We start from the raw sequence: 24,402 nt of genomic DNA on the forward strand, positions 1-24,402 counted from the left end.
GATTTTTTAAGAATGCAAATTATCTGCTGTAACAGGAATCATATTTACTATTCAGGATGTACTTAAGTATCAGCCTGAAAAAAAAATAAGGCTCTATTAACTTAGAAGAAATGAGTGACAGTGAGACAAATCTTAAGAACAAAGGCACAGGTTATAGAAGTTGTGCAATGTTCGGGCAAGAGTGGGAGGCTCTTCTTTGACAAGACAGAGGAGAATTCTGCTTCTTCTGACCTTTAGGATTCGGAAGAATTGGAAAAATGTTTTCAAGATTCTTTGCCTTATCCATGCAACAATCCCTCTCCTGGTCTCAGGACCTTATTTTTTTTCCTGTTAGGGCCCCAACTTTCATACAAAAGTCCTGTCAGGGTTCCATGTCCAATTTCCTTTGTAGATCTTCTCCTGTTTCTGTTTTATCATCTTGCTTGCAGTTAGGGATTGGGTCATTTCAGTTTCAAGGATGTGACTTGTGATTGTCAAATCATCTGATTTTCAGGACAATAGGCTTTGAAGCAGCAAGGAGAGAGGAATTTCCTAAAATCTGCCAGAGAGGTCCTCTGGATTTGTGCTTCATATATTGAGAACAGGTTGCTCTGAGATTATAATTTTCTTTTTTTGAGGCTTCCAGTGATGTTATCAGAGGTTTTACTACTCCTCAGTCCCTGTAATTATCATCACCCCCAAAACATCAAACACAGTCATCATGTAGTCCAGTATTTCACCTTTCACTTAAACTGCATCCTAATTAACCACCAGCGAGACCTAGAAATTGTGATGAAACTAGCCAAGGGTTATCAACCTCCACTCATCTCTGAATGAGGCTTCAATTATTGTCATCAAACTGGAGAGTAATTCCATCTTAAGTGTCTGCACTCTAGGACCACATCTGGTGTAGATTGTCTTATCTTAGGTTTTTCAGGAAGAAAAGTTTTAGGTAACAGCTACCACTTTATTAAGGAATGCAATCCCAGTGGAACAAGAATGTGGATTTAAAAAAAGTGAGGCAGGGAAGGAGGGAGAGCTATTGTCAAATTGCATCACCAAACTGACCAACACATGATTTCAAATAATAAGACATTACTTGATGTATCAGGACCATTTTCAAGAAGTTAAATGAACAGTATCTCAGGGCAGTTCTTACAGAGGATAAGAGAGAAATTAATTTATACATTGGTTCTTATTTCCCCATTGGTCAAATGTTCAGCCCCTCAGACATGAACTAACCTGTTCTTTAGAGTTGTGCATGTATGGACACCAAATGGATCACATGGCATCTCATGCCCATATTCAACATGGGTGCACCAGGGCAGGAGGGTCAGATGAGGCTATACTTTGGCACATCTGAGACAGACACATGTCTGAAGATTGAAGAGACAAGTAAGACTTGGAGGATCTAAGTTGAGACCAAAAGATGAAATACCACTGAGGAAGCCAAAGGTATTTTTCTGCCTCCTTTTCAAAGTATTATGAGTTGTATGCTTCCATCGTGCTTGACAAAGACAGAGCCAATCGAGTGATATCAGGGATGCCTGTAGTGGATGGCCTTGGTCAGTTGGTCTTTACAGAAGTCAGAAGCTGGCTCTTACAAAGGAAGATGAATGCTCATAGAAATTTGCCCCAGGCAGTGAGAGCTCCTGTCTTACTCTGAGTCTCCGAATGCCTTGTTGACCACCATGCTACTGAGAAACATTAGTTTTAAAGAAATTTATTCAACCAAGTGGACAAGCTGCTGAATTCTTCTGTGAAAATAATGAATAGTGTGCTCCGAGGCTAATTCCGCCCCAACACTGAAATCCCCACTAAAACTTCTTTTGCAGAGCTTGAGTTTTAGTCATCTGGTCTTTCTCAGAAATATATTTGGCTCGGATAGCACCTAGTTAATAGAAATACCATGTGGATCACATAATAACATTTCAAATTATAATATAACAGCCACACTTTTGTCAGAGAGAAAGAACTTTTGCACAATGACTAATGCAATCATGTTTGAATTTTCATGTGTCCCTGTCCTTGTCTCATTTGTATTTTGGTGAATCTTTGGTGTAGAATCTTCTTTTAATTTAGTTCCTCTGCACCTAAGTTTATATATGCTGCTCTTGGATTTATCTGACTGTCTCAGAATAAATCTGATTTCTTACCTTCCTTCCTTCCTTCCTTCCTTCTTTCCTTCCTTTCTTCTTTCTTACTTCTTCCTTTTTTCCTTCTTCCTTTCTTCCTTTCCTCTTTCTGGAAGCACTGGGGTTTGAATCCAGGGTCTTGCACTTGCTAGACAGTGTTCTACCATTTGAGCTATACCTCAGCCCTTTTTGCTTTAATTCATGTTTCAGATAAGGTCTCATGCTTTTGCCCAGGCCAGCTTTGGACTGTGATCCGCCTACCTTTACCTTCCCCATAGCAGAGATTCCAAGTATGTACCACCTACCATACCCTGTTTGTTTTTTGAAATCGGGTCTTGCTAGCTTTCTTGCCCAGGCTGGCCTCCAACTGTGATCCTCCATCTCTGTCTCCTGTGTAGTTATGATTACAGGTCTGTGCCAACATGCTCAGTCCAAGCCTGATGTCTACATTCATTTTTTTTTCTGAAGCCTATGTCAAACTCATGGCTCTTTCCTAATATTCCCACTACATCCAGAACTGAGTAGGTAGGATGTAGTATCTTAGTTTCTGGATCCCTCAGGCACCAGACATCTCCATTTCCAGGTAGGATCACCAAGTCCAGCAGACATCTACCTCACCAGGCCCTGGCATGAGTCTCTGCATTCTGGATTATAATAGTGAGGTTTACTCCTCACAGAAGTCAGACTTCACTGCATTAGGCAGTTATTTTCTCAGAATTGTGTTTGTATTTGAAAAGTCCAGGGACAGATTCAGCTTCTCAGACACAAAAGAATTCCATGGCACAGACACTCATGTTGGATCATGGTCACTCTCTCTCAGCTAGGTTCCATTCTTTTTTTTTTTTTTTAGTGGGGTGATGGGTCCAAGCAGCAGGTGGCATCTCTTGGTTACACAGGTGACAGCTGCTGTAGCCGTGCCCTCTGAAGTTCCTCCCCCAGGTGCCTTACGCCCCTCATAGGTTCCATTCTTTAATGGGTTTTTCTCATTATGGCAACAGTATGATTGTCAGAAAATCTAGATTTCTGGACTCATAGCTATGTGTCCACTTGTCTTTTGCCACAGTTTGAGCAAAAGTTGTGACTTGAATCTCACTGGATCAGCTGCTTAACTGAGTCCTTTGTCAAGGCCAGAGTTACAAGATGCATTGCTTGGCTAGGACTGAGTCACATGCCAAGGGCAGAATCAAGACTAACCAAACAATAAGAATTGTGAGTGGAGAGGAGATGCCTCCTAGAAGAAAATGTGGTGCTATTATTATAAGAGAAAGCATTTGCTTGGTAGAAAAAACAAAAGATGTCTCCCACACTTGTCTTGACTGACCCACTCTTGCCTTCTGATGTTGCTTTCATAGATCCATTCTTGAGCTGGCCACTAATATCTATATTTATCTTGACACACCTGGGTATGCTCCATGAATTCTTTTACAGAATTACAGACTTTCCCTTACTTCTTTCAAAAGAGACACCAACTGCAGTTAGTTTCTTTTAAAAAACTATACACCCATTTCCCCCTCTCCTTTATACAAAAAACAAAAACAACAACAAAACCACATGCATTTACAAGAACAAAAATATATAACCATAGCACATGAGAAGGATAATCCACACAACTTTACTAGTGTTTAAACAAGTAAAGCCAGACGCATAATGAGCAAGTATCTGTGCATGGATTCAACTCTCCACAGTGGTATGCCTGCATGTTGATGCAGAAAATTGTATCAAATCAAAATCACAGTGAGATATCCCTCACACCTTTCAAGATGGCTATTATCAAGAAAAGAGAAAAAAGACAACAAATGTTACTTGAGGATGTGGAGAAATTGGAACATTTGCACAGTGTTTTAGTGGTAATGAAAAAATGGTGCAGCTTCTCTAGAAAACAACATGGAAGTTCCTCCAAAAAAATTAAAAATAAAGCTACCATATGACCCAATACTCCCACTTCTGGATATTTAGCCAAAATACTTGAAAGTAGGATCTTGTTTACTGTAGCACTGTTTGCAATAGCCAAAATGGGGAAACAACCTGTCTATCAACAGATGAATGGATAAAGAAAATGTGGTTTGTACAAACAATAGAATGTATCATTTCTTTAAAAAGAAAGAAATTCTTAGGATGATTTCAACAGGTTTAAATATTCTATATTCATTCTTGCATAGACAGTCTATCAACCATATTTACCTTATTTACTTTCTTCTTTTACCCTCCACCATAAGAGGACTAAGATAGGAGAAAAATGGAGGGAAGGAACCAATTAGAGTTGTAAAGTATGTATACATGAAAATGTCATAATGAAATTCCCTGTATAGCTATCTTAAATAAACAAAAATGCCTTTTTTTCAAAAATGAAGGACAAGAAGGTTAAAACAGTTCCTGTCTAGAGGTTGGTACCAGTGGGAGAGGGGAAGACATAATGAAAGGGTGCAGGAGGTGAGTGTGGTGGGAATATTATGTATTCATGTATGAAAATGGAACAATGAGACCTGTTGAAACTATTCTAAGAAGTGGGGAGAGAAGATAAAGGAGAATGATGGAAGGGGTGCATCTAATTAAGATATATTGTAAGCACTTTTGTAAATATCACAATGTACTCCCACTACAACAGTAATATGCTAATAAAAATTTAAAAAGAAAAAGAAAAAAAAGAGAAATTCTGCAATCTGTAACAACATAGATGAACCTGGACGACATAATTCTACAAATAAGTCAGCCACAGAAGGACAAATACTACACAATTCCATACTGCCTACCAGAGTCAAATTCATAGACTCAAAGGATGGGGTGGAAGTTCCCAGGGTCTGGGAAAAGAGAGAAATAGGAAGTAACTAATCAGTGGACATAAAGATTCAGTCAAGTGAATGGAGTAGTCTCTAGTAATGTATTATATGCTAATGTACCTACAGTAAAAAAATGTATTATACACTTAAATTTTAAGAGGGTAGATCTCTCATAAAGTGTGTTTACCACTCGTATGCAAAGTGGATAAAATAATGTGTATAAAATTTAATTTAATATTTTATAAGGAAAAGAAAAATATCAAAACAACCAAACACCAAATCCCACTACATAAAGGAATGTATAAAAAATCAAATGAAGATGCAATTTGTTATTAGCTATACCTTTCAGCTATTCCAACCACACATTTATGCCAGACATTTTTGGATCCTTTTGTTTTTAGTTTTTGCTTTCTAGGACTTAGAGTTACTTGCACCTGTCATCAGGTTAGCATACTCTTGATTGTTCATTATGGTAAAGTTTACAACATGAAGACTCAGAGCTTCTCTTTCCTTCTCTTCTGTCTCTTCTCCTCTCCCTCACCCTCTCATCTGTCTTTCTATTTTCCTTTCCTCTTTCGTTCCTCTTCTTTCTTTCTTTTCCTTTTTTTGGCAAGAAACTTTCTTTTTGGGATGAATAGATGTCTTTGTTATAATGGAATGAAGTTGAAAAGACTTTTATTAAAGTGAAACATCTGAGTGATCCGATGAAAGAGAGGGTTCATATTAGCAAGAGAAGGGCGTGCATGTGTTAGAGAGTCTCACCTCTTTGGAATCTTAGAAACCAGTGTTAATTCCAATAAAAAAAACTCAGACTGCATCCCCTTCCTCATAGTACACATCCTGGACACAGCTGGGAGGGGATATGTGGAAGGAGGAGGATGGACAAGAGACCTAGGTTAATAGAAGAGAAACAGAACAAAACAGAGACCAAAAAGGGAGGCTGTCTTGGATATTTCTGTAAGCTAGGCTATGTGCAGGAAGTGACATTAATGTGATTGGACATGGATTGTTTTATTCTCTGGACTCTGAATATATTTAAGACTAGCTAATATATGTAAGACATCCCTAATCTGAAATCTAAAGTGTTCCAAAATCTGAAACTTTACGTATAGATATGATGCCTGAAATGGAAAATTCTGCTTGACCTTATGTGAGGGGGTCATAATCAAAATGAAGGTGCACTAAAAATATTGCTATAAAATTACTGTCAGGATCCATGTTTAAATTTTACATTAAACATAAATTAATTTTGTGTTTGCATTTGACATCTCATTATGAGTATGCTAATATTCCAATTTTTTAAAAAAACTGAAACACTTCTGGTCCTAAGCATTTTGGATAAGGGAGACTCAACCCATAGTAAAAAGATTTATTTTCTAGGCCTTATTTGCCAGCCTTCCCAGATGGTGCATTCATTACGCTGGTGGTGGTAAATGAGAAGAACTTCTTACTTGAAGAATGGTGGGAATTGGAAATGTGAACTCATGAAAAAACTCATACAGATTCATTCCCTGTGCATTCACAAAGAGGCTATAAATTAAGAAAGCCCACATATGATGCAAACAATAGAAACTATTGTTTCTAGCTCCCAATTTAACAGATTAATTTCTTAATCCATCCCCCACCCACAGTGGATCTTAGGCAACCCAGAGAGATGCCTGCTCCCATCTGCTTTCATTACTTCATAATGCAGTACAGAAGGATATTAGAAATTTCTAAGAATTAGAAATATTAAATGTGGCCCAGGCAGAAATTTTTTTTAAAGCCCAGGCAGTGGGCTTTTTGCCCACAGCTCTCCTGTCTGCCCCAGGAATGGTGTCCATTTGCACCACAGTGGTTGTGGCTGTGGAGTTTTAATTGGTTACTGAACACACCCAGAGATGGCACAGATGCATCCCCTCTGAAAGCTGAGGTTGTATTTAGTGATAGAGATTTTCCACTCAGTCACTGCCAGGTGGAGAGTCATATGTGCCCTTGTGATTTTCTCTTTCACCTACTTGGCCAGGATTCTAAACAAGCTAACTTAGGGAGTACCCAACCTGGGTTACATATTACAATCGCTGGTTGAACTTTGGAAATAAATAAGTGCTAGCTAGGGGTACCCTCCCCAGACCAAGTAAGCCACCATTCAGGGAGATGTGGTGCAAGCATTATCACCTTTGAAAGCTTCCTTGGGATTCTTAAATAGACAAGGTTGAGAACTTTTAACTTCTAGGCTCTCTGAAAAATTCTGTCTCTCTTTCTCTGTCTCTCTGTCTCTGTCCTTCCCTCTTCTTTCTTCCCTTCTCCTTTTTCTTCCTCCTTCCAATCTGTCCTCTTTCTGTTTTCTCCTCCTCTCCCTTTCCTTGTAACCTAGTCTTTTCTCACTACTTCTAATACAAACTTTTGTGAAAATGATTATTTTCCCTAAGAGCACTCCCAATCTCCTTTTAAATAATAAAAAGATTGCTTAAACCTATGGTGTTCTGTTCTCAAGCATTTTCTAGGACTGCAGGGACCTTTTTTCAATATATCTATTCATGAACTGATATGCAATATTGTACTAGTGGGACAACTTTCCTCTAGTCCTAGGTGAAAGGAAAGGAGTAATGAAGCTGAAGAAATGTGGCCAAATGAATTTCCACTTCCCCATAATCTTACAAGTGTCTGTGCTCACATATAGGGCCAAGCAGGACACTAGGTCCTCCAATACATTCACTGATGAATTCATTGTTTAAAAAATAGTTATAGTTAGATCTTTTTAGCTCTAATAATATTCCGGGCTCTATGATAAATGCTATATACACACTGATGAATAAGAAAATACTTCTGCTTTTAAGGAAGTGAAACCTAAATATTAAGCTATCACACAAGGTTTTTAATTTTTAATGGAAACATTTGACCTGAGTCTTCAAGGTTAAGTTGGAGTAAACAGGGCAAGAGAGGCATTTAGGTAGAGGAGACAGGTGAGACATGACACGTGCCCTGCAAGACTCTGTTGGTCATTGAGTGACTCAGACTTGCTTCTGTTGAGAACTGGCTGTAGACCTATCAGTACAAGGCTGGCTTCTCCTCCGTGCTGCCCAGGAAGGCACTTAAGGCTTTGACTCCTGATGTAGACTTGCTTTCATCAAAATCTGATTGTACCACAATTTTGAAGTGTGTATTCTGTGTTTCTGTATTTTGTTTTGTTTTATTTCTCCCCTACAGGTTGGTGAGCATGGGCTTTGGGGGACTGATAAATTGAGTCCTCATCTGGTTCATAGACTACACAATGCAGACCCACACACCCTTAACCAGAGAAGCCTAGTAAGGGGTAAAAGCCTTCCCCTCAGTGATAAGGTTCCCAAGCCTTTCTGGAGTTGGGCCTGGGAATTTGAATGTTTAACTAGCTCCTCCAAGGAATTTCATGGCATGGTCAGAGTGCGAAGCACTTTCCTAGTCCTCAGTGCAGATCTGAGAAGGTGACATTCCAAGAACAGTAGTCAACAGTAATATAACAAAATGCCAAGCATTGTTCAAAGTGTTTTCCTTTATTAATCTATTTAACCGATACAAAAACTCTATGAGGTTAACTTATAACTATATCCATTGTAGAAATAAAGAAACTGAGACACAGAGTTAAAGTGACTTGTTCAAGCCACACAGCTAGGCAAAGCTGAAATCAAAGCTGCTTTTAACACATACCCTAGACCACATCTGTAAATACTCAAGACAATTACCAAGCTGACACCGAATTCCTACCATGTTCTAGGCATGCTCTGAGTTGCAGCAGGTCCAAAAAAGTAAGAGAGTCAGTGGTGTGTTGGTAAATGCTTGATATCTGGAAGGGTTGGGGGAGGGATGTGTGGAGAGCATGCAGTGCAGTATTATAAAGACATGATTTATAGTATCTGGCTATTTCTTTGGTTCAGTGACTGTGGGAATAGGGAGAAGCATGCACAGTGGGCTCTGATGAGCTAGTTCTAGTTCACCACCAGATATAGCCTTTGATCACTTGACTCACTACCTGGTGTCAGCTATCAGAGCAAATGCCATCGTGCAGGTGCTGGCCTGTGGCCATGGAAGAACAAAACAGGGAAATCGATTTGGTAAAACAGCAGGAGTGTTGAGAGGCTTTGGAGGTCTGCATTCATTCTCTGGGTTTGGATCATGAAGGGCCAAGGAAATTGCATTCAGCACTTGAAGAATGTGCCATGGAGCAGGAGGACACCTGTTGGGCATGCAATCCAGGGTAGGGGCTGGAAGGCCTCCGCTTCCAAATATCCTTCTCAGTAATCTCTCCCTATAAGTAATTTCCTTCAACTCAACTTCTTCCCTTTTTCTTTTCCCACCCCAGGTCGAGACAGGTCTGCAGATTTTCTAGAGAATTTCTTGACACTTCCTATAGCACAGTTAACCTTTGTATGTTCCAGCACTCACTCCAGGGCTATCTTAGAGGACCCACAAGAAAGCACACACCACAACTATAGGGAACTTGGGGACCCAGGCAAAGGACACAGTGCATGGTGATTCTTTATACTACTTATTGTAGGTACCAGCAGTGCTTCTATGGAGTCAACCTGTCCAGTCTCCGAGGGGCGGCAATGGAGGAATACTTCAGACAGCCTATAGTAGTAAGTGGGTTCTCTTTATAGGCATTCTTCCATTTGTTTCTATGCTAATTCCTTCTTTCCCCTACCCTTTCACCTCACATGCATCAAGCTTTATGCTAAACCACCTCAGACAAAGAGAAAGAACTCCTTGGAACATCATGTTTTTAAGTCTTATAGTCTCAATCAATTGAGAAAATTGTCAGTGATACTGTTAAAAGCAAAGAGATTTTCTAACTATCTTTCATTGGGTAACTTCTAATTCCCCCTACTACCCTGATGAGCCCCTCAACACACTCAGCCCTCATTATTATTCAATAGCTCACACACTCCCATTGATCCAGTGGCCAAAGCATAAAAGAAGAGAAAACATTGTATAATAGTTTAGAGCAGGAGCTTTGCTGTTAGTCAGTTTGGGGTTTCAACTAGAAGCCCATCTAACTGTGCATCCTTGGGCAACTTTGTTTGGCATTATCAGAAACCCTTTCAGTTGTTAGTGAAAGGAAACCCAAACCAAAGTAACTTAAGCTAAAACTGAATAACTGTCCCTCAAAAATTGCAAATCTTGGAGATAGATCTTGCTTCAGGAACCTATTGCAGGTGTTGACTTTTCTATTCTCATCAATTAAATCTACTTCCTCTGATTTAACACTATTCTGAAACAAACACCTCTCTTGTGGTAGAAAGATGGCTGCAGAAGCTTCTGCTTCTAGTTCTTACAACTCTATTTCCCATAGGGGAGCCTAGTAATTTAAGCAAAACCCTCAACTTTAGTGGATAGCGCTTGATTGTCCTCCATTGGATCTTGTGCCTATGTATGAACCAGACCCTATCTTCAAGGGAAAAGTAATGCTCTGACTGGCCAGACTGAGATCACATGCCACATCTGTTGCTAAGAGTGGACTAAGTTTACATGGAACTTCTTAGACAGAACATAGGGAAGAATTCTGTGGATAGTTGAAAAAATACTTGCTTTAGCAAGGTTGCAAAAAATAAATGACATAACCTAGTAAAGCACTTAGCACTTAGTAAAGTATAAAGCATGTAGTGTTTGGCACATATAGTAATGCTCAATAAATGTTAGTACTTGTTATTAACATTATTCTCATTAAGCTCATGCCTTCTACATCCTAACTCCTGTTGACTTAAAATTGCAGGAGGAAAGCTAGATGGCAAACTCACTTGATTTCAGTGCATCTTGACAGAAAGCTAATATCTTTGATTTCTTTCCTCCAAGGACACATTTGACATTCGGATTTTGATGGCTCGGACAGTCAAATACACAGTAAATTTTATGCATGCAAAAGAGGAAGATCTACACAGGTTTGTACAAATCAGTATTACTTATAATTTTTAAAATCCCTTCTCCACATCTGGCACTCCTCAAACATCAGACTTTTGCTACATGTTGAGATGAGAGACTTTTAGATGTGAATCCAGTTAAGGAATGGTGCCAGTACTAGTTTCATGAAGATAATGATAGCTCTTTAATAGGGCCATTCTAAGAATTGAATGACAAAAATTAAATGATAATAGTACAGTTACACAATCAGACACTGTTCTGAGACTTTGTACATAATAACCCACTTAATTATCATAATGTTATGAAAATGATTCTGTGGGTGTCTTGGGCTTTGCTTTTGTTTCTGAGTCAGGGTCTCAGGGCCCAGGCTGGCTTAGAACTCACAATCCGCCTGCTTCTACCTCCTGAGTTACTAGGATTATAGACCTGTGCCACCATGTCTGGCCTAGTACTGTTGTGATTCTCATTTTGCAGGTGACAAAAAAGAGGCAGAGAGGAATGAAAAATTACACAAGTGTGTTAGAGCTATGATTTTAACATTTCAGAAAGCTCCAGAGTCCAGGCTTTTAGCCATTCCATTTTAATGCCTCTCAAGTAAGAACATGTCTATGAATGGACCTATAGCATACAGGTACTAATGACAAGAAGACCTACAAGTTGTATAGTGCCTACTACATATCAGGTACTATTCTAAGTGTTATGAGGCACTGGCTCATTTTTAAGAAAACACTCAATAAGTGTTAATCTTCTTTCCCTTCACTTGAAGAGACTCTGGGATGAGGACTCATGCCTTGACTTAGTTCCATTTTCTTAGATAGTGATATGAATCCCCTTTGGATTAATTCTCAGTAGTGTTTTTCCCTTTGCTCCCTGGAAAAGTCAGTATTTGTATATTTTTCCGAATGAGAAAGCTAAGACCCAGCCATATTGTAATTTGCCCGGAGCTACTGAGGAAGCAAGGACCACATTTTAATAAGTACAGCTGGCTAACTGGAAAAAAAAATCATCCATCTTGAGGTCATGAAAGACAAAGTGTGTCTTATTTCAGTTAGTATAGGCCAGTACATGATGCAGTAATAAAAAGAAACTTTAGTGACTTATGATAATACAAATATCTTTTTCCCCTGTGCTATTCGTCCATTGTGCACCAGATTTAGCTCGACTATATATCATGCAGCCCAGTAATTGGGCTGAGGCAGCTGCTGCTATCTGGAATTATGCAATCTTTGAGGAGAAAGAATGTGCATTGCAAAGTATGCTCTGGCAATTAAAGCTTCTCTCTGAAAATGGTACAAATCACTCTGGCTCACTTTTAATTGGTCAGAGAAAATCACATGGTAGTACCTGAGCTCAGATGGATGTAGGAATAAAGTCATACCATAAGCGTTGAGCAAGATAACTGGCATTTGGGACCAACTCTAGCTGTCAAAGTTCCACACAAAATAAACTTCCATTGGCTTTATTTATTTCTTGAGGTTACCTTCTGATTTCTAGGGAATTTTTTTTGAAAATTATGTCTATGTTGGATTTCCACAAAAGTCATTCATTCACTGGTGCATTAATTTAGTAAATGCCTACTGAGATTCTACTGTGTTCCAGGAACTATGTTGGTGCTTACACAGGTATAAAAGTAATTTTTTAAAATCTCTATCTTTAAGGAGTTCATAGTCTACTTAGAGGGCTAAAGAAAAAAGAAAGAATTGTGGTGCAAGACCAATAAATTCAGCATGACAAGTATAAATTGAAATGTTTTGATTGCTGCAGGGTGAAGCCTTTGTGGACCCCACAAATGCAAATAACATACAACCTCCTTTGGAAACCTCCAGAGAGCTTGCTAAAATAAATCCCCTTGGAGTGATACAGCTCCAGTGATGGACCATTGATGTCATCTTTTAAGTGTGAAATGATTTAAAGGTTACAAAGCCCCATAATATACATTACTTCCCATTTGACATAAAGAACCTCCTAAGAGAGATTTTGTTACCCTTCAACAAGTGAGGACACTGAGATTCATAGAACTAAGGTAACATACCAAGTTTCCACAGCTAAAACAGGTCTTGCATTTAGTTTTTTCTGTTTTATTTTCCAATATTCCTGTTTATTCTGAATTTGGTGTAAATGATGGTCACTTCTCCATGACTCCTGCTACAGCCTGGTGGGAAGTTAAATTGCCTCACTGAAAAATAAATGAACTATGACGATGACTTTCTGATCTCAATGTTCCCCTTAAAACATACTCCATTTAGAGAGGCCAGAATAGTCTTTTCCTTCTGAACAGGTGTATGTGGGAACTGCTATAGCCACGTTTTGCCTTGTTGGTGGATGATTGTTACCTGTGTCCTGAGTCATCCCTGTATTCAACACTGAAACACAGTTCCAGGTGCTTTACTCAATCTATGCAGTTCTGGGTCCCTGCAGCACAGTAGGGGGGTCCTTGCAGGTGTTTGTGAAGAAACAAGCTTGTCAATGTGCGTTATCACCCAACATTAATCACGTACTCAGAGAACCTTGCTGCCAAGGCAAAAGTGCTTAAAAGAAAAGGACATGTTCCCTGAACTCGCCTCTGCATCTCACAAATCTACTCAGTGTACTGTTGACAAAATAATAACTCCAAGTGTTTTCTTCTTTCTGTCTGTCTTTTTTATTTCCTTGCAGAGTAGAAATTCCCTTTGTGTTCCAGATGGCACAGTCTGGCCTCATCCACGGCCTAGCATTCTGGTTTGATGTGGCCTTTGTTGGATCTCTGTATGTAACCTCCTCCTTCCTAATTACCCTATGATACTATTTGTAATCACAATTTTAAAGTTTTTCTGAATTAATTACAATACTTGTTTCTTCAGTTTTCTATGGAGTAAGCACTAGTATTAATGTTACTTTTATATTTGAGGGCTGAAATTAAGATGAGCTAGTTTCCACAGTGTCATAAAATCTGACTCAAGTACTTAATATTGCATAAGCCAGTTAGATTGAGCTTTGGAGGACTGAGAGAGGGTCTGTGACTTTTCAACCATCTTGGTCTTTTCTAGGAAAGATGGGATAGCACCCCCCACACCTAATTATACAAACTCTTATGTCTGAATCTTAAGTCTGACTTATTCTGTTCCCCAGTTTGTTTCACAATCTAGGATCTTTCTTTCATGATCAGGCAGGCATGTTTTACTAATGCTATCTACAACATTAAGGAACTTCATCTGTGTTCTCCTTTTTGTCCTACTGCAAGGGTTTTAACAATGCAGGGGAAAAATGAGAAAGACCACCTCTGAGTTGTCTGTCAATGTTAGGTGTACTCTGTATGGGCTGTACCACTCCCATGACCCCCAAACCTCTATTTACTTCCTTAATTCCCAACACTCTTCCCAGGGCTCCTTATGTGTTCCAACTAGCAAAGAGATTTGATATCGGTCACATGCTAAGTGAAGGAGAACTTCTACAGTGTATTTTCCTCCACTTCTGTGAGAAAGTCCAGGCTCCTCACTGTACCTGCTTAGAAATACCACTGGGATGTGATAAACTGGGAATGAGGACATTGGGGGATACAGGGAGAGGAGGGGTCCCATGGGAGCCTTGTCCAGGCTGACAATCAGAGAAAAGAAAATGATACTCCAGTTGTTCCTACTCATATAAACACATTTGTTCAAGGAATCCATATATTTGTTTTTTCCAGTAATAGTCCCTGCCCATGAATTCGGTCCTACAAAGGTAAGGGAGATAATAAGCTCCAAGAGGCCTTCTCCAATAGGAAAAGTTTCTTTGAGGTTAAATGTTTTAATTTTTTAAATGTAGAAAAGTTGTGATCTTCTCTATATCTGGGTATATTTTGATATAGAAAGTGACTTATATTACTCAGCAATTTAATTGTATAATTTTTTTCCTCCAAGTCTTCCAGTCAAAATTGAACCTCTAGGAATTTGTCCCATGTTTAATGTGTCCCTGGCTCCCCATAAGCCAGAACTGTTGCCCTGTCCCAGGGCAGGTGACTTTGGTATCAAGAGCACAGCAGCATGTTCTTACATCTTCACAAGAAATAACGAACCTTGCTTTAAATACACACACACACATACACACACATATACACACACATACACAAACACACATGGGTGTCTGATCTGGAAGGACAGAGGAGACCATCTGCTCCAGTAACCCTTGCTTTTAGAAGCCTTCTCAGGACTTCCAAACAAAATTGCATGCAATAGTAAGAGTCCAGACTTCAGATTTCTTCCCTTGCCACGATTTTAAAAAACAGTTCCTATTTTAACTCTTACTCATGGGGCTTCTGGTAAGCTTTCATTCATAAATAAAGGTTAACATGGTGGCTGCATCTATGAATTGGAAGCATAATTCTCCATAATTCTGTGTGATACTGGGCAAATCATTTGATTGTCTGGGCTTACGTTAGAGAATGATTGGTGTAGATTTAATGGGATAATACACAATCAATTCTTAGTTCAGTACCCACAATATGGTAATTGTTCAATAAGTGGAGCTGCTCTTGTCTTAAAAGTGTTCCATTGAGTCAAAAAGAATAAGATCACTTATCAGTCTCAGTCTCCAACTCAATTCATTAATGTGGGCCTGGCAGGTAATTGGCTTTTAATTCTTTTCTTATCCCACAGGGTAACAGTTTGGCTGTCAACAGCCCCAACTGAGCCTCTGACTCATTGGTATCAGGTGCGGTGTCTTCTTCAGACCCCTCTCTTTGCCAAGGAAGGGGAGACTCTCTCAGGGAAGGTGCTATTTGTAGCCAATAAACGGTAAGCAGGAAAGGGCATGTGAATTTCACCCCTGTTGCCTGAAGCATTGGGGGGTGGGAACTGGAGGGAGCTGACAGCACCCTAGACTCTAGTGCCTACAAGTGGCAAGCAAGCTTTCCAATAGCCTGGCCGAGTTTGTGCAGGTGCCTCAGCTGCAAAAACCTGGAGGGCAGATTCCTTCCTTGCACTGGGTGTGACAAGGAAGATAGCTCAGGATAACTGAAGGGCAGCATTTTTCCACCCGACCATAGAGGAAGGAAGGAAATCCAGCAGCCAATGGGGACACTTGCCAAAGGCTGGAATCAGCAAGTCTTTAAGCCCATGAAAGCTTTCTGGGCATGCTTGCAGCTGTCTAGCTTCACACCCCCAAATTTAGTACAATAAATCTATCTGTGCTGCAGGGTACAAGCACTTAAGAGGCAGTATACAGCGTGTCAGAAGGACTGCCCATTCCCTATGGCATGGATTTCACACCAGGTTTCTGCTGTGGTTAGCATGATTTATCTCAATTTTTAAAATGCCCTATTTTCTCTCATCTTATTGGAGCTTCTGCTGTGTGAATTAGAGGGGACAGGTAGTAGCAGAGAAGTTCCAGAACTCCTAGGATATTAAGGGGACTCACAGGTCATCTCATCTAACTTTCTTACTTCCCTACCTCCCACTCTTACTAAGGCCTGTGTTAATCAGTGACTGAGAGCTGACTACCTCGCAAACTGACCCTTCCATTTTTCAAGTAATTTTCTTCAGCATACCTTGTATACATGTATGAAAACGTCATCATGAAATGCATCTAAAAATTGCAAGAAAGATTTTAAAAGGAGATAAGGGAGGAAAAGAAAGAGTAATAGAGGGGGTGAATATGATCAAAGTCTATTATATGCATGCATGGAAATACACAATGAATTGTAGAATTGTAATTGTACAGTTAATATACACTAGTAAAATGTGGGGAAAAGCAAATGTCCACATATAAATTAAAGGCTACCAAAGTGTACATACAGAGCTCTCCTACACTTCCTCTCTCACCCCATTCCACTGATGACAATTTGATTTATGGACTTTCAGATGATTTCTTGTGCATGTACCAACAAATAATATTATTGTTGGTTTTACAAGATTACCCTGGCAGTAGGCAATTTTTCACTTAGCAACAAGTCCTGGATTTATACCAATAGGTCTGCTTTCTTCTTTTTAATAGATGCATATGAGCCCAGAGCATGGATATCATTGTGTCTTCTTTAAAAAAAATCCCAGTTCATGCTGGTAATACCAGTACTCAGGAGACTGAGGCAGGAGGATCACGAGTTCCAGGCCAGCCAACCTACGCTACACAGCAAGATCCAGATCGCTGATATTTAGATTGCTTTCTACTTGGCTTTTGCCTTTGCAAAAAAAAAAAAAAAAAAAAAAAAAAACCCTCAGGAAGCATCTTTGAACATATAACATGAACAGTATCATAGGTATTTTCAAATGAGATACCTAGAAATGGAATTGTTGGATCAAAGGGTATGTACCAATTATGCCCTGATAGATGGTACTCCCTTTCTCAGTGATTGCACCCATTTGCCCTTATTCCAACAATGAATAAGCAAGCTCATTTCTCCACATCTTTTCCTAAACTGAGTGTAATCAGTCACTATGATTTCCATAAATCTGATAGAGTCAAAATTATTTTTAAAGTAGAATCTTATTGTTTGGGTCTGTATTTCTTTAATTATTGGTAAGGTTAAGTAACTTATTAAATGATCATTGACAGTATCTCCCACCTTCAGCATCTCTTGCTGTTGATCCTGTGTATTACTTCCTGTAAACTCTACTCATTGATCTTAGCTGTGTCTCTGAATTCAAACTAATAGGCCACTTCTAATTTCTAAATGGCCATTGTCCAACTGTAGGCAAATATCCCCAATTTCTCTCTAAGAGTGATAGTGAAAAGTTTGAGATTCTATGTTCTGTCCTCTGAAATACCATAGTTATCAATGTCCCCTTTAAAGCATTTCTCCAGAATGAAATACAGAACAACATGTGTGTTCTGGTAAGTGTTGGATACAGAGAAATAGTAACTATTGCTGTTCTGAATTATGCTTATAATACTGCAATTTAAGTATAAATTGAATTGGGGGTTCACTTTTCTTGAGTGCGTAGTCAATCCAAAGAGTATATTTTCACATCATCTATTTTTAAGTCAGATTTCTCCTTTTTCCTAGTATGCAGCTGATTTTTGTCAGCTTTGATAAAATTTTTGTATTTACTCCATTCCTGCTTTTACCTGCTGCTTTATATCTTTACTAGAGCCAATGAATTGTTTATTTTCAAACTTATTTTGTGTAGTGTATTAGTAGTTCTTACCATTTTGTATCATTGGCAGATTTAAAAGGCAAATTTTTATTTAAACATGTTAGGCAGAAAGAAGTAAGTAATGTACTCTTCTTTCAAAATTTCTAATTCACACACTTTGGATTTGATCATGGAAGTAGCACAAAATCCACCACTTATGTTCATATCCAGCCCACAGTCTTCATCCAGGCCAGAGAAAATAAGGTACAATGTTTGTCAACTGTGATATCAACATGACATTAATTTCTGTTTCCACTCACAAGGTCCCGTCCAATAATCTCTTAAAAAAAAGGCAGCAAAACTAATTGGACATAGCTCTTATTATTTAATTTCTTAGTGAAAGTGCTAAATCTCTGGTTATCACAACTTTCTGTGTCCTTAAAGCATTAATTTTGAAGAGATAATACAGTCATACAATTCATAAAAAAGATATATAAAAAGATGCAATGAAAAGTCTTCCTCCCAATCTGAACCCCATTCATGTCCCTCCACCTCTCTTGTTCTGCATTCACTATTATCATGTCATATGTTATTGTTTCTTACATATCCACTCAGAGTTTTATTAAGGATATATAAATAGAAAGCACTGTAATGGTAGGAATTACTTTCTGCTTTTATACTAAATATAAATGTTCTGGATCCATTTTCTTTATCGAATGCTGTCCGATAAAGACACCTCCATCTCAGCACACTGTGGTCTTTTTCTTCCTTGAGTTATTGTATTTCTGCATCATGATCTTCCTTCATGAAGGTTATTGCATCCTCCATAGAAGTAGTGGCTTCATTAAAATTTTAACATTTGTGACATAGTATCTGCTTACATTTTAAAATCTGTGCCACACCATCATTTACCTGATAAGTGTTTTTCATTTGTTTTTAAATTTTACTTATATTTACTTTTCACAACATAAATCTCCCTATTATTTTGATGTCGTTGTGGTCCATCATCAAATTATGGGACTTTTCTGCACAAGTAAGAATTTACGGAAGTCTTTGTGGCAGGGAGATATGACAGTCTCCGTGCTCTGTTTTCCCCAGCTCAAACTTTCCTTATGTATTGCCATGGAGTCATACTACTTCCTGTAAGTTCCTCTTGTGTTCTTTAGTTAACTTCACCGCATTCCAGTTCCAAGAGTATTTTCCCCCAGTGTCCTGCTCATATCAAATTATCGCAAACAAAGGATGTGTCTTTTGCATTTGCTTCTCACCTTCAGGTAATGTATTATTGTGTGCACTTTCTGAGATGGGCCACCCCTGGACTCTCTTGTCACTCTCTGTACTTCTTTTGCACACTGTTCCTTTCACAGCCCTTACACATATGTTGGAGACTGCAGATTATGTTTTCTCCTAGTTTTATAGAAAATGATGTCTGTGGTCTCAAGTGTCTTTCTATTCTCCATGGTTTTGGATGGCTTCCAGGCAGAAAAGTAAAAAATGCTGACTTGTGCCATGCTCATCCTAGAAGTTACCACTTTCTTTATAAATCTTCATAAACCATCTGTTTAATGACCAGTTCTAAAATAAAAAAGTGCTAAGGAGCAGTAGCCAGCATCTGTCTCGAGTTTTGGACTTTGCTTCTTCTGCTTCTTCTTGCTTTTTGCAAGCCAGGATAATAGTCTTTTGCCTTCAAATATTTATGTCTTTTTAAGTATGTGAGGATATAATTGAGTGAATTTAAATCATTCTTCCATTACATTTTTTCCTGACATACCTTGTGTTTCACCCTCACAGCTCATATTTTTTTACCCTCCCCCCTTCATTCCTCCTAATAAGTAAGAAGAAGCAAACCATTCAACTCACACACCTGCCTCATGACTCCCAGAGGACCTACAGCCCTCTGTGCCTTTGTTATAGCTCTGATGTTTTATTGCTATTGTTTGCCTCTATGTGACCCTCTGAGAAGAGGGTCCTATTCAATGCTGTATCCTCCTCACTTGTACATTTCAGAGACTAAGCAATGACCTTCAAAGACTAATCAAGTGAAAGATTTATGACCTGCTGATCTCTCTCTCTCATTAAGAAATTAGTTTGGCACAATTGAAAAAAGCAGCTAAGTTATCATGGGTATGCAACACTTTGCAGGAGGAAGTTCTTTTTCTTGTTAGATCACCAGTCTTAAATAGTGGAAAGAGACTAGGCTTGGGAGTCGGCTGCCTCCTGTCTCCTCTGTATATTGGCTGGTATATCAGTGACCTTCTGCAAGTTAAAGAATCTGTCTGGCATCACAGTATTTTTATCTCATAATCTTTAAAGTAGTGTTTATAATCATCATCTACCTGGTCCTTACAAATATTTAAAAAAAGAGAACATGATATAATTGTTAAAGCACAGTAAGTTCACACTATATCTTAGTCCTGTTTCTTCTTCTCTTATGCTCTTTCATACTTTCAAGGTACTTCTTCATATTTTAATTGTTGATGTTTAAAATCCTCATTTTTCTTGATATTTTCCATAAGCCTCAGCACTACCTGAATTTGGTATTTTCATGCTATTTTTTTCCAGTAAGATTGTTTTCACTCTGTATGGCCCTGAATAGGATCTCCCTCTCCCTTATTGTCAAATACTCTTTTAAACTCTGAACTCCTGGGAGAAGTCCCTATGCAACCACACAGGTGTGACAATGACTGCCCTTTCCTTCCCCTCTATGAACATTTAGGATTGTATTGTTAGCATTTTATTTTTGACAGCCTCCATCATTCAGGGGCTAGTGCTCATTTTATTGCCCTAGCAATAAAATATAGTGTATCTTTTTATGAACTTTGAAATTTGTATGCTTAAAGTTCACAGATGTGGTCTCAAATGTTTTTTAGTTTTTTTTTAATCATCTGCACCTGTGAGTGAAAGCAGTTTATATATGTCTCCTCTGGGTGTATCAAATTTGTCTTTTAATTGTGTGCTAGTACTATAACAATTATAATAACAAAGAAGTTAGATGTGTGGCTCAAGTTGTAAAGCACCTGACTAGCAAGCAGGAAGCCCTGAGTTCAAACCTCAGTATAGCAATAAATAAATAAATAAATAAAACAATAGAAAGCCCAGAACTAGTTTGCCTATCTTTATGTAATGCATGCATGTATAGACAGATCTATGTGTGTATATAAATAAACACATTTAGAAATTCATGTACTATGTGTTTTATAAAATGTACAAAAACAGAAATAAAAAAGATTCATTGAAAAATATAGACTGATCATAGAATCCAGCCTAGGATCTTTTCCTGTGCCAAAGTATTTTGAAACATTATTTTAAAATTTTGGATCCCTGTGAAGACCATATATACCCAGGTTCACCAGGGGATTTAGTTTAGGGAGAATTTGATGAGCTTTGTGGTTTATGAAGCTAGAAGGAGTACTGATCAAAGTAAAGCCTTTGAGTGCTACTCCTAATGGTCATAATAAAACTGCTTTACCATGGACTCTGTACAAAATAAAACCTCTCAACAGTTAAATATTTGGTTAGCTGCATCTGAAAGAAGTAAGGGAGGAAATCATTGATCGAAGTTGGTCTTGAAGTAGTAGAACGTGATGATGCAGCTTTAAAGACATTTCTTTGTCCCACAATGTTAAACTCTTCTATCTCTGACCCACAGAGACATCACATGGTTGGCTTTTACTCATTGATGTTTTACTACGTTATTTAAGAAGTAATTATGGTTGTATTGAGCCATTCCATCTTTGCGTCACTGAGGAATTAGGCAAAAATAACAAATATCTTAACTTTCAGCTGATGATTAGAATCTAGCACTTACCTAGTGAATTCACTACTTTTCCATCTGTATTCAGTAAACAACCATATTAGCTTCCTAGAACTGCCATAACAAGTTACCATAAATCAGGTGGCTTAAAATTACAGAAATTTGTTCTCTCACAATTCTGGAGAACAGAAGTCTGAAACTGAGGGGTCAGCAGGGCCATGTTGCCTCTGAAAGTGTGAGGCAAGATGCTGCCTTGAGTTTTTCAGCTTCTCATGGAGCCTGGAAATTCTCGTGTTCCTTGTAGCTACATTACTCCTGTCTCTGCTTCTGTCTTCATATGACCTTCTTCCCTGTGTGTTTCTCTATGTGTCCTCTCTTATAAAGATATCAGTCATGAGATTGGGACAGCCTCTAATCCACTATGACCTCATCTAAACTTAGTTATATTCAAACAGGGTCACATTCACAGCTACTGGTAATGAAGACTTATACATAAATGTCAGGGGGACATGATTTGATCCTCTATAGCAACTAACTAAAATATCAAAAATAATAGTTTAATATTTTCTTCTACCTTCCATATTTCCTCCAGGGCAACCTCAACCCCTTTGAAGAACACTGGTCTAGCATCCACTCCTTCCTTTATCTTTGTGAATCCTCAGAGGTAGAGATAGTTTTTTTGCAAACTACCTGCCACTTCTGTTTCCCCATTCCATTCTTCTAATCCTATCTCCTATGAAATTACCATATTCAACCAAAAGACATGTCCTTCACCTGTTGTTCTGAAGAGTATCTTTTTGGTTATTGCAAAAGAAATTTTGATATACAAAGGCATGATTTTGTATTTGATCTTGAAATAAGGTAAGCTCCCACTTAAGCCACCTGCACTGTCTCTATAAAGTTTAAAATAAATAAACAAGTCTGGAAAAGACATAGTTTTTTGAAAAATAACTATTGCCAAATAGCTAGTTCAAAGAATTAATAGTTATTTAGGTTTCTGTGGATACAACTGATCCAATATTGCTCACTTTATAAAGTTTGTGCTTTAATTTGGGGGATTATGGTTGATCTTCGTGGTACCTTGGCACCACCATTACAACACTCCTGAAGTACATTATTTTCCGTAGTTGTAGGTGAGAACACGTTCTCTTTGGCTAGGTGAATCACTATGAAAACAATGAACCCAACAATCCCTCCCTCATCCCTAACTCAGTCACACACATATTGAGGGCTTTGACAACCCAATTTCACTTTTTCACTGACTATGCTGAGCTATGCTGCTCAGTTTTCCCTTCCATAAGAGAAGACAGGACTTTGATAATGAATGATCAAAGAAAAGTGAATGTAAAGAGTGGTAGTGCTACAATATCTCATTTTCTGAAAAAGAGCCTTGCTGAAGACCCTATAGCAAAAATATGCCAATTGTTGTTCCCTACCATAGCAAGAACCATTCAGTTCTTAGTTGTAACAAATTGGGTTCATAGTCACATCCACAAACACATGCATTCATTCACCCATACCTCAGAAGACTCAGTTTCTGCTTTATCTATACTAACTTTATCTATACTATCAGACATTAAGACAATGCCCTGTATAGCTATCCTTATCTCAACCAGCAAAAACCCTTGTTCCTTCCTATTATTGCTTATACTCTCTCTACAACAAAATTAGAAATAAGGGCAAAATAGTTTCTGCTGGGTATTGGGGGGGAGAGGGAGGGGGAGAGTGGGTGGTAAGGGAGGGGGTGGGGGCGGGGGGAGAAATGAACCAAGCCTTGTATGCACATATGAATAATAAAAGAAAAATGAAAAAAAAAAAAAAGAAAGTGTCTTTCATATGGCAAAATGTGTAAGCATGTCTCCCCTGACTTATTTTATGAGACTGATCTCAGCCTTCCTATGATTCTGGCAAGATTTGAGCCTCTTCTAAGGAACACATTGTCTCAATGCCTACTTCCCCTCCAGTCAGCCTTCAAGTATCACAACTGCATTGAAGTAGTGAATATAGGTATCACAGAAAAAAATTAACTAAAAAATGTTCTGAGACAATAAGATGAATTGCAATAGAATCAAAGTACATAATCAAAGAATGAGTTCAAGGCCAGCCTGAGCTACATAGGGATACCTTGTCTCAAAAAATTAAAGTAAGTTAAAATTAAACAAAATAAAATACTCCCTCTAAAAAAAGAACACCCCCCCAAAGAATGACCCATAAAAATCCCACAAACCTGGCTCTTTCAGATCAGTCATTGAAGATATGCCACCTTACTGATTCTTATCAGCCAGTTCCTCTCTGTATAATTACATAGCCTTCTTCTGGGGCCGCTTAAAATCAATCACATCTGTTAGCTATTTTACATCAGTCTGAGCTTTTAGCTTAGCCAATCCTTCCATGATTAGGATCACTTTGATACTTCAATGAAGGCCCATAAGAGTCTGTTACTTAAAGCCATTTTCTGTCATTGATGTTGGTAATCCCCCTAAAAAAGTACTTTGATTAAGCAGAAGTAACTTTACCTTTGTAATTTTTAGATCAAGAAATTATAGCTATCAAACTCTTCTAACAAAGCTTTCAGTTGCCTCTGACCATATTAACAACACCCAAGCAAACAGACAGATGTATGCAAGATGCCAGATACGTATCATGTACTGTGTGTGAAAGATGCCATAGATGTTTGTGAATAGCTAACTGGCCTTAAGAAATGATGTTTTTTTTTTTTACCATTCTACAGACAGAGCTATGACATTCAGATTGTGGCACTGGTGAACCAAACGGGCTTCAGATCTGGGAACATCCTTGATTTAAAGAATCCATTTTTTAGGTAAGAAATGCTCCCATCCATTTCACATCTACAT

At 38.4% G+C, this 24,402-nt stretch overlaps 1 protein-coding gene across 1 annotated transcript in view; it reads left to right on the forward strand.

Moving 5' to 3' along the window:
- LOC109679340 (histone-arginine methyltransferase CARM1-like) overlaps positions 1–24,402 on the forward strand; it is a 290,532-nt gene that overhangs the window by 259,536 nt on the left and 6,594 nt on the right. Inside the window, exons 9-13 of the mRNA XM_074052181.1 lie at positions 9,405–9,486; positions 10,700–10,785; positions 13,421–13,510; positions 15,379–15,516; positions 24,279–24,368. Of these exons, the coding sequence (XP_073908282.1) occupies positions 9,405–9,486; positions 10,700–10,785; positions 13,421–13,510; positions 15,379–15,516; positions 24,279–24,368 (486 nt within the window). The remainder of the gene's footprint in view (positions 1–9,404; positions 9,487–10,699; positions 10,786–13,420; positions 13,511–15,378; positions 15,517–24,278; positions 24,369–24,402) is intronic.

Source organism: Castor canadensis, chromosome 13 (assembly GCF_047511655.1).
Source record: "Castor canadensis chromosome 13, mCasCan1.hap1v2, whole genome shotgun sequence".
In the NCBI taxonomy this organism is placed as follows: domain Eukaryota; kingdom Metazoa; phylum Chordata; class Mammalia; order Rodentia; family Castoridae; genus Castor; species Castor canadensis.